The following is a 12,203-nucleotide window of genomic DNA, read 5'->3' as shown; positions in this document are numbered from 1 at the left end:
CAGACAGGACAGTCAACCTTTTTTGCATCCTTCTTAAAACTTATTGCTGCTGTCACCCTTATGTTATTTTCGTCCTTTATTCAAATGAACCGAAGATTCATTTATTCAGTAATGGAGCCCTACAGCGCAGAGTCCTGCACAGTTCCAGTACAGCACCGCACCTGCCTATTAACCCGAGATTATATCAAAGTTTAGCGCTGCATACGCCATGGACTGAACCAAGACTAAACCAGGACTAACCCAGGACTAACCTAGGACTGACATTGTGGGTTTTTTTCGGGGAGAAAACTTGCAAACATACAGCACTTCAGAATCACACTGCTAGAGATCCAACATTTATGGAAATTTGTCAAGCTGAACGACATTCTGTACTCTACAGGAGACACGGCACAGAGGAGATTCATTGACCATGGGCTACAGTCCCTTAGCCAATCAGGACGCAGGGGGAGGAACACAATGCACGTTTATACACTGTAAAAAAATGCATGCAAAAATGCTCTTAAATAAATCCCTGAAACAGCGAGACCTTGAAAGGTGAACCACGATATAGCGAGGGACGACTTTAATTCCATACTATGAAACATTCCACACAAAGCAATAACATGTCCATGAAGAAAAGCATTTGACGAATCCTCCACCATAAAAGTTACACAACACACCTTTATATCAACAGTATCATTAAAAAAGCCTGATCTGCAACCAATAAATGTCAGAATGAACCAATAATTAAAGATAGAAATTATTTAGTCAGCCCTCTACAACTCAAATTTTATGTTATTGCATAAAAATGGCAAAATGTATGAAAAGAAAAAGTACCCACAATAAATACTGAGCTCCAAAATATATTGTTCCAGCTTTCATGTACTGAACCTTTACTCAATTTAGTAATTACAGTGACGGGCTCGTGTGCATAATGTTACAGTGTGTGGCGAACCTTTGGGCATGGTGATTTGGCATCCCAGGTCGTAGTCTTGGTGCAGGCGGTTGTAGGCTACTTCTTGGAGGCGGGCGCGTTCCAGCTCGGAGAGGCTCTGGATGCACACGGGGGCGAGGCGAACGCTCCGCCCAGACAGGCTGCTCCACGTGAAGTCTCCCTACAAGAAAATCATACAGGAATGTTAGATTTTACATAAGCAGTGTAACAGAATCAATAAAAGCAACGTTATTCAGTTTGAATCATTCTTTATGACTCAGCTGCAGCTAAAAGTGCAATCTTTGAAAAGGAGTGGGATCCAATTATTGTTTCTTAAATAGGACACTTATGTTCGAGCATTTGTTTTATTTTATCTGAGGAAAAAAAATTATTATGAAAAACTGGGTGAAGGCCTGGTCTGCCGAGGACACTGTTGATGTAAACCACCTATTTATTTGTGTCATAAAAAAAAAAAAAAAATCTTCATCATCATGAATCATAGACTGTATAAAGAAGTGGACTAAGGGAGTGTTACGTCACCATTCAGCTCCAGTCAAATGAAGCTCATCGAGGCTTATAGTTGTAGAAGCAAATTTGGAGTCATATTCTATATTAGCAATAGGAATTTATTTACAAAAAATAAAAAACAGGATAGCAGGTTAATACAAACAGAGAATTCAGTGTTTCCCACAGAAGACTCATTAGTCAAGGTGGTGACCAGGGAGGAGAATGCAGAGATACGGTGGCGGCGAAAGGTAAAGTAAGGACCGAGGTGCAATGACGGTAGTTTTGCGAGGATTCACGTGGTTCAGAGGGGCATAGTCAAGGCGGGGGGCAATTGTTGTCAAGGCGGACACCCTAACTACAGGAACTGCACTGCAGAGAACACTGGAATTGGAGCCAGAGTCGATGGAGCCGGAAGTGCACCCATACTCACTTCCTATTTGGAACGTGGCAGCTAGCAAATTATCTACAGGATGTTAATTTTTTTATACAGTCTATGGTTTGAATTTGCCTAACAGTCTTGTGAATTCTACCGTAATGATATTAATAGAAGCTTAAGTAAATTTTTTGGTTGAAGATTTGCAACTTTCTTGTTTCCATAGAGATGTTACTGCCTTGTTTAATGTTCCACAGTATGGCTTTAAACTTATTTATCTAAATGGAAACAAACAGAACACAACCTGGCCAAGCTGCAGGTCAGATCTGTGAAGATGCAACCCAGACCATAGTAAGAAAAAAAAATTGTCAAGGGTTTTTAAAGCAATAATAACACATTTAATGGAATAAATGCAAGATACATTTTAATGCCATACTGTGGAACATTCCAAAAAAGTACTTTCATTCCCATTGAAACAAAATACTGTGAAATACTTAAATACTTTTGCTGTTGGTAATACAGAGAAAGAACCTGGTCTGCTAACCCCAATATAGCCATAGAAGGTCACAAACCAATTTTATTTACATTCTGTTCTTGAACACTTTAGGCATGGCATCTGGCTTAAAACCTCCAACAAATCACCAAGCACTTTACAAAACATTAGAAGGCAAATTCAATCGCAAAATTCATCACCATAAAAACCTTTGACAAGGCAACTTTCTCTAACCACATCTGAAGGAATGTTTGCTTTTGGAAAAGTCAGACCTTGCATGGCCCTGATGTGCAGGATGTTAAGTTTACAGCCAGTGAACCTAAAATAAATATAATGTAACAGTGCAGCAATAGGGCTTCATTCAAAAGTATATGCACAATTAAGTCAATACTGTTTCTCGATGGAACAGGCAAGACTATTTTAAGGTCCTATATTACACAAAATGGATTCTTGTGACCTTTTAGTCATGTTATAATGTTGCAACTTCCTCATAAACATACCGAAAAATACTGATACTGACAATTTTATCATATAATTTTCATATTTTTGCAGGCCGAACGTGAACAGTACTTTGTAGGGATGTAACAATAACCAAAACATCATGATATCGTATCGTCAAATGTCTCACAATAATATCGTGGACTGTCACAATATAGGGAATAGTAAGTTCCTTTGCTTAAATGCATAGTTTTATAGTAGCAACAGCTTATAAACAGAGGGAACTACATATTCCATGATTCATTTCAGCACTAACAACATGAAGAAATATGTTTTTTACTTGAATTCTTGGGATTATGACGGTAAAAGTTCACACCAAAACCTTGTCAAGGTATTTCAAAAGCAAAAAAAGTGTTCCATCTACAATTATATCAGCCTCTTCAAAATATCGCAATAAATATCGGACGTACCGTGAGATGCATATCGTGATAATATCGTACTGAGAGATCTGGATGTCATTACATCCCTAGTACTTTGGTTTCAGTTTGTGACTTCCCTCATTCAATAGAAATATTTAGTTTTAATTTGTTATTTACTATGGCAACAGTCCCAATTACTCATCATTCTGAAACCCATAGATTTATATTTTCCATTCGTTGTAATATCTTGTTCATATCATTTTCATATCATATCCTGTTAATATCCAAATACCTAAAGTCTCAGTTTTAAGGGTCGATCATATAACATAAAACTGAGTTTTAAGTCATGTTATAATGTTGTTACCTCCTCAAAAACATACCTAAAGTTGAGTTTTGTTTCACTCACACATGTTGAGTAATCCTGGATTATTAGTCTGTCTACATCTCCAAAACTCAAAATGCTCCGTCCCACCTTGTGATGTCATGAAGCGGTAGTTTTCAAAATCTCTGCTTCCTTTTACCTTTAGTTCAGTATAGACTGGCAATTCCAGGGCTGAAATTATCAAAATGATTCTAGTCAAGGCATATGGAGTTTAAAAACAGAATGGAGCACTTCCTGTATTTCCACATGACATCACAAGGTGGAACAGAGTGTTTTGAGAGAACAACTCATCCTAAATATGCAGGGATTGTGTGTTAAACATGTGTGAATGAAACAAAAACAACATTATAACAGATCAGAAAATAGAGCAATATGGGCCCTTTAACATTCAAGTAACTTTAGTATATATAGACTCTCCTATATAGCTTCCATAAAGGACAAGGTCAAGGAGGTAGTAGACGCATTAACTCAACAAATATAGAGTGCACTATTCAGGGCAAATTGCATCATAATGAATAGCCCGATCTGGTCATGCATTCCTGGGCGTCTACGGCAAGCGGGAGAGGTCAAGAGGAGGGAGAGGTCAGGGAAAAGACAAGACACAGACGAAAAATAGAGACGTATTTTCAATTTGCGTAATGCCTCAACCAGACAGAGGGCTTACAAGTTGACTCCCAAGTGTGTGTTTACAGTGTGGATTTGGAGTCTGAAAAATGCTACGATTTGGGTCATAAATTCAAAATGTATCATAGGCACAGACATAGGAGTAATATACAACATGCAGGAACGATTTAAAGCGCAAATATTATGCTATTTTCTAATCTATGTTATAATGTTGTTACACCTGAAGTTGTGTTTTGTTTCATTCACACATGTTTAACACACAAACTCTGCATATTTAGGTTGAGTTTTTCTCTTAAACTGAAAATACTCTGTACCACCTTGATATCATGTGGTAAAACAGGAAGGGCTCCACTGTGTTTTTAAATTACGTACACTTTCAGACCTGGGATTTCCAATCTCTACTGAACAAAAAGTCAAAGGTAGCTGTTAAGATGAAATTTAAACTACCACTTAATGACATCACAAGGTGGAACAGAGCATTTTAAGCTTTGGAGATGTAGACAGCTAATAATAAACATGTGTGAATGAAACAAAACACAACTCCAGGTATGTTTTTGAGGTGGTAAAAGCAGTTTAACATGGTTTAAAGCTCACAAAAGTCAATTTTGCATAATATAGGACCTTAAAAAAATAATTAAAAATGCTATTTTATGTCAATGGACATAATGGACCGTTTGGTTGGAGTTAGTATTGCATTACATTTTGTTCACCAAAACAAATTATGTCTAGCCTGATTCATCAGCCGATTTCAGAATTAGAAATTTGTCTGCTAGACGGTAGGCGGGTACTTTTTTTATTTAACCAATCGCTGCTATTTGGCTGTGACGTAATGCGTCGCTAACGGGGCTAACTGATATATTAAGCTTTTCCAAAATCCCATAGGAAGAAGGGCAATAATGTATTTCCCCTTGATAAAATTCACCAAACATTCTCTTTGTTCTGGCTTTAAATCCTTGATCTCGGGAATCGTTGCCAACACAGAATACTATGGCTCTTTGCTAATTGGCTGGAACCCAGACTCACACTTCCGGGGATCTTGCAAACCGTCTAGTGTATTCTAATTCCTGATCTAGTCTCTGGAGAGAAATGAAATTGAGCAGAGGCACTAGGTGACACCACCCTGGCTAAATGATGTCTTCCTTTACTTACTATTTTTATCAATACATTCATTTATTAACTTGACAAATCGATCAACTAACCACCACACCAACAGAAAATATGCACGCGTTTCTGTTACATCCCTTCTTCCTGTTTTGTTGTTTTGATTTGAGTTGCTATGACGACAGTCCCACTGAGTCTGAAACATGTTAACAGCCTCAATATAAGAAGTGAGTAATGTAACTGTGAAACGCTGCCAAAAATTAAATAAAAATAATACCAGTAGACATTTCTAGATTGCTTCGGAATTTAAATCAACAAATTATATTGAATTTTCTAGATGTGATTTTGATTGTGTATACACTTGGGATCATTATCACATTTTTATCCATCGGTTGCCTTGGAAACAGCTCTGCAAACTCTATTAGACAAAGGCCATATTATCATTAACACCAAATATTTTAAGTATTATTTGTACAATAACAAGTCAACTGACGCTAGTGTTTATGTTGAGCTATCCAACACTTTACGGCCCCTTCTGACAATATTTTCTTAAAGTCTTTCATTCCAGTGTTGACATTTTTGACCCTATTGGAGGCCATAAGAGAACTGACACATCTTTTCAGTCACTGTTGTTTTGAAGGGCCCAAATTACGCTATTTTCTGATTGATGTTATAATGTTGTTTCCTCATTAAAAACAAACCTGGAGTTGTGTTTTGTTTCATTCACACGTTCACACTTTTCTCCTTGGAGATGGAAGTGCTTTCAGTAGAATGTTTTATGGCATTTAACCTTTGTAACTTCATGGAGACCAAACTAGGCCAAGTTACAGGTCAGATCTGTGTAGAGGCAAGCCCAGTCACAGTCAGAGTGTCTGTTTTTCAAGGTATTTTTTAGCAATAAAACCAGCTCTGTTTTATGTCATACTGTGGAACAAGCAGAGACATCTCTACAGAAACAAGCAGATGACAGAATCTCAGCACTCTGTTCCACCTTGTGATATCATGTGGTAATACAGGAAGTGCTCCACAGTGTTTTTAAACTCCATAAACCTTCACTAGAATCATTTGGATAATTTCAGCCAGGGAATTGCCAATCTCTACTGAATCAAATCTACAAAACATAACTGCAGCTATGTTTTTGAGGAAGTAAAAACATTCTAACATGACAAAGAGCTCACTTAAAGTCAATTTTACATAATACAGGTCTCTGTCGTCATTGCCATTCCTTCTCGGTGCGGGCTTCTCCTGTCTCACTGCCCACACACTTTCAGCACAAACCAGAAGTCAAGGAGGAATAGTCAAAGTCCCACTCCAGCGCCTTGTACCCAGCAGAGAGACTGCAGAGAGAGGGCTTAAGTGTGAACCCAAGCAGACCGATGGAAAAAAAAATCACAGAAGCAAAGCAAGAAGGTAAAGGGGTAAGATTTGGATACAGTGCGTTCCAGTTCAAAGAAAGACACTTGGGAATTGAAATGTGACAGAGGTTTGACTGTTGCTCTCTTGAAAACATCAAAAACAGAAGTTTATTTTAAAGTGTTTACGGCAGTCCAAACTTGTTCCTCACTCTCCTAACACATGCGCAACATCCTAATTATTCATTCGGTTATTTGTAAGCACATTTCACAACTTCGCCATAGTGAAGTTCTGTCATCCTGATTATGGGGTGACACTAACTAAACTAGCATTCGAACAGCACATCCTGGTTCACGGATGATAAAACTCTTTCATAATTAGAGTTAGCGGTTTTATTTTGCCCCCAAGAGTTGATTTCCCTGTAAATGCATAAAGAAACAAGCACATTTTACTTTTTTGCATGAAAAAATAAGGAAGACTACACCAACCAACACAAGATCAAATCAAAACAGTAAATATAAATTTAAATGCCAGAGAAACAAGGTGGAAGTCTGCTACTACTATTACCACTACTACTACCACTACTACAACCACTACTACCACTACCACTACTAATACCACTACTACTATCACAACTACCACTACCACTACTAACTACCACTACTACTATCACACTACTACTACTACTACTACTACTACTACCACTACGACTACTACTACTACTAGTACTACCATTATCACTACTACTACTACTACTACTGACACTACCACTACTACTACCACTACCACTCTACTACTACTACTGCTACTACTGCCTCAATTTATATAGGTACTACTAATCTTAATCCAGGCTCAATCTGAAGATGGGTTTTAGGTTGCAGTACTTTTTGAGGTATTGGACAAATTTTAATTAGGATTACATTTTGGTTCATATAAAGTACAAATAACACTACATCATCACAAGTCATGGCTTGGAGCTCAGTGGACTTCAGCAACAGTGACAGCAAGGAGGCTTTAAATAGAATCATATATGTAATCAAAACAAACATGCACTGCATGAAGCAAATGACTCAAAACAAGTTACTACAGTTGAAAATATTACTTTGAATGAGGTACACACAGACTGAACTTTCACCTAGTTTTGCATCCTCAGTAATCTACTTCACTTTGCACATTTGTACTTTGTTTGCCAGCACTTTATATACATTTTATGAACTTCTCTTGATGACTTTTTCAGATCTTAAGTTACCACCAACCGAATCCACGCACCATCACACATTACACCACCAGTGATTGTAGCAGCATGTTTCTCCATATCACCATCTGTAATACCAATTGATTTCACTCTTACATAACTCTAGTCCAATTTTAACAAGCGATCCTGGACACATGTGTACAGTTGGAGGCCCCACTCTCCGGCTACTAAAATTCCTGCGACTACTGTGTACAACATACAAAGCATTTACTACAGTGTGACGTTATTGTGACAGTGGGTTGTAGTGAGATGTAAAGCTGTTTGGAGCCAGGGCTGGGGTTAAATAATGGACCATACAGCTACGGCGTCGTCGGAGGAGCCATGTTTGTCTCCAAAATAGCTGGTTGCTAAGTCTTTGTACGGCTGCTGTCATTTGTAAAACCATGCAAAAGCATCGGGGCGAGACGGGAGTACAAGCGGAGAGAAAGTATGACCGGTTTGAAGTACAACATTTGGTAGTAGTGAAAGAATGAAAGAGAAAGATAAAAGTACCTCTGGAGCTATGATCTATATTTACTGTGTCTACTTACACCGTTTGATACTTTGCAGCTGGCGTCATCAGCATTCCCTGGGGGTGTGATGCTAACTAAAGGCACTGCTCAGCTCTGTTACTCTAGTTAAGACTTGGAGCTAGAACGCTCGTTTTGATCACAGGCTCCTGAAAATGTGTTGTTTAAATCCATCTTGTTGTTTTTTTCCCTTGAGTTTTCAGACTTAAAACTTTTTTGGGTGTGTTTGTTAATGTGTGCATTGTGTCACCATGGCAGCTAAGGCACATTACACCATAGAGATGCATGACAAACATCCCCAGCATGATGTCGCAGCAAAATATCAATCAACACTGGTATTGAATAACAGTGCTGATCCTAACAAATTGTCTAGAGATCCTGGTTGGACGTGTAATCTGATAAGCAATAAGACTATTTACTGCTGTAGTTGGCAGAGAAAGTCTGTTTGAAATGTATTTACACAAAGCTGTCCTGTTACTTGCAGCATAAATAACAGCTACACAACACAGTTAGATCAGTTCTGTCTTATTTTATTTTTGTTTTAAGGAAGTAAATGCTAATTTTAATCTCGGTTTGCACTGGTAATGGTTGACGTCATGTATCAACAGATATGATCGAAACTGGTATCGAAACTGAAAAAATGTTTTATTGGTGCAACCACTACTACTGGTGCTACTACTGCTGGTACTACTATTACTACTACTACTACGCCTACTACTACTATGTCATAGCAATTTCTATTTCTACTATAATTACCTCTACTGCTAGTCTAACTACAATTATTATTTCATACTACAGATATACACAGTTTTTTTTGGATACTCAAAGATGCTTTACATTACATTATTAATCACTCAGTATTCATCTGAGGTAAGTTTCTATTGTAGCCAAAGCTGCACTGGGGTAGACTGACTAAAGAGAGACAGCCGATTTGTGCTATAGGCCCCTCCAACCTAGCCAGGCTGATGCCACCTAGTGCTTAGACTCAATTTAATTTCTATCCAGAGGTTTACAAGAATCCCAGAAGTTGTAAACCACGCCCGGCCTGTCAGCAAAGAGCTGTCTTCCTACATATTACATACATCACGACCAAATAGCAGTGACTGGTTAAATTAAAAAAGTACCGTTGAGCGAATGAATCCTAATGCTGCAAGGTTAGACAGTTTCCGCAAAGTGAAACCAGCTGATGATTCAGGCTAACTCTGACCGCCAATCACACACATATACTCTGCAATCTGAATGACAAGCTGAGTGTATTAAAATCAATATTTGTTCAACTAATACTATAATAAATACAGAACATTATTATTACTAAAGGTTTCTTATTGCCTGCTATAAATCAGGTAGCACTGCAGTTCAAGAATGCATTTTTGAAAGCTCCCAGTGGTACAAATTCTCATGAAGTCTGGAACTAAAACCCTTTTCTAATCAGTGTTTTAATTTCATCTTGACAAAACTTGACATTTTTAACTTTTTCTGCATCCAAGAAACCTCTTTTTTGACAATGGACTTGCAAAGGTTATCTAAACGCCCGCTTTACTTTGCATTCATATGTGACAGGGCCTGACAGGAGCTGACTTTGCTGAGTGGTCGCACCGTGCACTTAGATGACTAATGCCAGCCTGTGGTTCCTGTTCTCAAAACGCTGCAAAAGCCAAAGGAAAAAAGTCTGTTACCGTGGTGATGCATACACAGACAATGGAAGGAGGAAGTGAGAAAAGTCGCTATGGTAACCGGCCGGAGGACTTGTTGCTCTGAAGTCAGTTAAATGATGAATTAGACGTGTTTTCGATTGCACAAGGGCTGGTTCATTATCGTACATGGGTATTTATTGGAAAAATGCCATGATAATTAATCTATTTTTCTTGTTGTACCTTAGGGGTGCTGAGGGACAGGTCTTTGTTGTGAATGTGAATTACACTACTAGTACTATATATACTCATAAAATAGGTTTTTGTTGCTCTTTAACCTTTATCATTTTAATTTGAAGGCTAAGGTGATTGGCACTATGCATTGTAGGGTTGTCAAAAGTATCGAAAATCATATACTAATTGATACTAAAAAGGTTATCAAAACTACATTCTCGTTTGAGCAGGTAACAATACAAAAAAAGTCACATTCAAGCACAAAAATGAGCTTTCCTGAATAGCTTTAGAATGATCTTGAGCTGTATCAGACCAAGTGTAAAAGCACATAGACCATCGACCACTATGAAACCTACAATAGAGCTTTAAAACTACATGGTCATATAAAAGAAGGTACTACAGTTTAATACTGAAAATGACATTCTACTATCTAAAGAAAGAGTGTTTATAATTATCATTGTTGTATCAGTATCAGTGCCCCCTGGCTGCAGGTTCTAGAAGCTGCCTGTCTCTATTTTGGGGTCGACTCCAATTCCCTTTCCTCCCCAGTTGCTAGTCTTGTTGTTATTGTCTGTACTCTGTTTTTGTTGTATGTACTGATGTTGCATAGGGGTTTCTTCTTTTTTTTCTCTTTATGTACTGGTTCCAGACAGTTAGTGTCCCAGATTCCTGACAGTCAGTATAAATTTCCAGATTCCAGATAGTTTGTTGTAAAGAAGATAGCTATGTCAGATTCCAGATAGTTAGTAGAAGAAGTAGAAGTGAAAAATAATTATGTCACAGATAGCATTCTCAAGACCCAACTGCTTAGGGGAGGGGGGTGGAAGGAAATGTGGAGTTGTTTTTAGTCACTGTATTCCTTAGTATCAAAATCGAGCTTGAAATTTTAATATTGTTTCAACAATGCGATGCTGCCAAATCCTAAGCATATCACAGATTAAGAAAATAAAATTACAGAATGAAGTACAGAGCAGTGAGAGGTCACAGTGGCGGTGATCAACAAAATGGCATCTTCAAAATAAGATAAAGATTGCTCAAACATGAACAAATCACTCCAAATACAACCTCAGGTGAGTAAATGTTAAGTGGAAACAACTAATACATGGATAAAAGCTCTCAGAAGTCAATGATGCATAATAGGACTGCTTTAAGATAGGAAAAACGTCATGTGTACAAAACAAAGTGACATTTTGAATTGTTATTGTGACCTATCGACTAACCCATGCTATAATGCGCAGTCAATACCCAACAGTTGAACAACTCCGGGCCAGTCGATATTACACCAGACGTGTGCAACGGCCTGGAGTCAAATCAACACCATATTGAGCTACATGTATGTCTGACAACACGAGAAAAAAGCTTTCTAGTCCTCAACCATAACATGGTATTTACTTTGTGATTATTGTTGCCTTTTAAACGATGAAATCCTCTTGATGGCGAGTACAAATCTGTCACTGTAATCCCCCGTGGCGAGCAGTGCGGGGTGAGGACCTATATGTGATCCCGCAATGAAGGGATGAGAGGACAGGCTGTGTTAAGACCATGTATGCTGATCTATTGGGATGTAGCTGCAGGGTCAGTCACCATCAAACACAATTACACCAGAGAGATAGAGCTAGAGAGAAAGCGAGACAGAGAGAAAGAGAGTTTTTATGTAAGTCTATTGACACCAATGCGGGTCTGCCAAAACAAGCATCCTTTTATGTTAAGTCTACGAAAAATAAAGATACTGACAATTTTATCTTATAATTTTCATATTTTTGCAGGCCGAATGTGAACTGTAGAGTGGTTTCTGCTTGTGATTTTTAGAGGATGTTTTTGTTTTTTTTTCTCATAGAATAGGAATATTTAGTTTTAAGTTTTTTATTTGCTATGGCAGCAGTTCCCAATTACTCATCCTTCTGAAACCCATAGATAAGTCCCCATGCAGCAAGTCTTCTCTGTTAGCTGTAATATCGTATCATTAATAAT

General features: G+C 38.0%; 1 protein-coding gene across 2 annotated transcripts in view; it reads right to left on the bottom strand.

Moving 5' to 3' along the window:
• Nucleotides 1–12,203, bottom strand: part of LOC110153251 (rho GTPase-activating protein 6-like) — a 124,354-nt gene that overhangs the window by 30,914 nt on the left and 81,237 nt on the right. For both annotated transcript variants that reach the window (XM_055164940.1, XM_020917131.2), the window contains exon 2: nucleotides 935–1,094. In XM_055164940.1, coding sequence (XP_055020915.1) covers nucleotides 935–1,094 — 160 coding nt within the window. The remainder of the gene's footprint in view (nucleotides 1–934; nucleotides 1,095–12,203) is intronic.

Source organism: Boleophthalmus pectinirostris, unplaced genomic scaffold (assembly GCF_026225935.1).
Source record: "Boleophthalmus pectinirostris isolate CB_2022bp ecotype Guang Dong unplaced genomic scaffold, ASM2622593v1 HiC_scaffold_11, whole genome shotgun sequence".
NCBI lineage: Eukaryota > Metazoa > Chordata > Actinopteri > Gobiiformes > Gobiidae > Boleophthalmus > Boleophthalmus pectinirostris.
The sequence above is the reverse complement of the archived record's forward strand: the minus strand, read 5'-3'. Positions and strand labels throughout refer to the sequence as shown.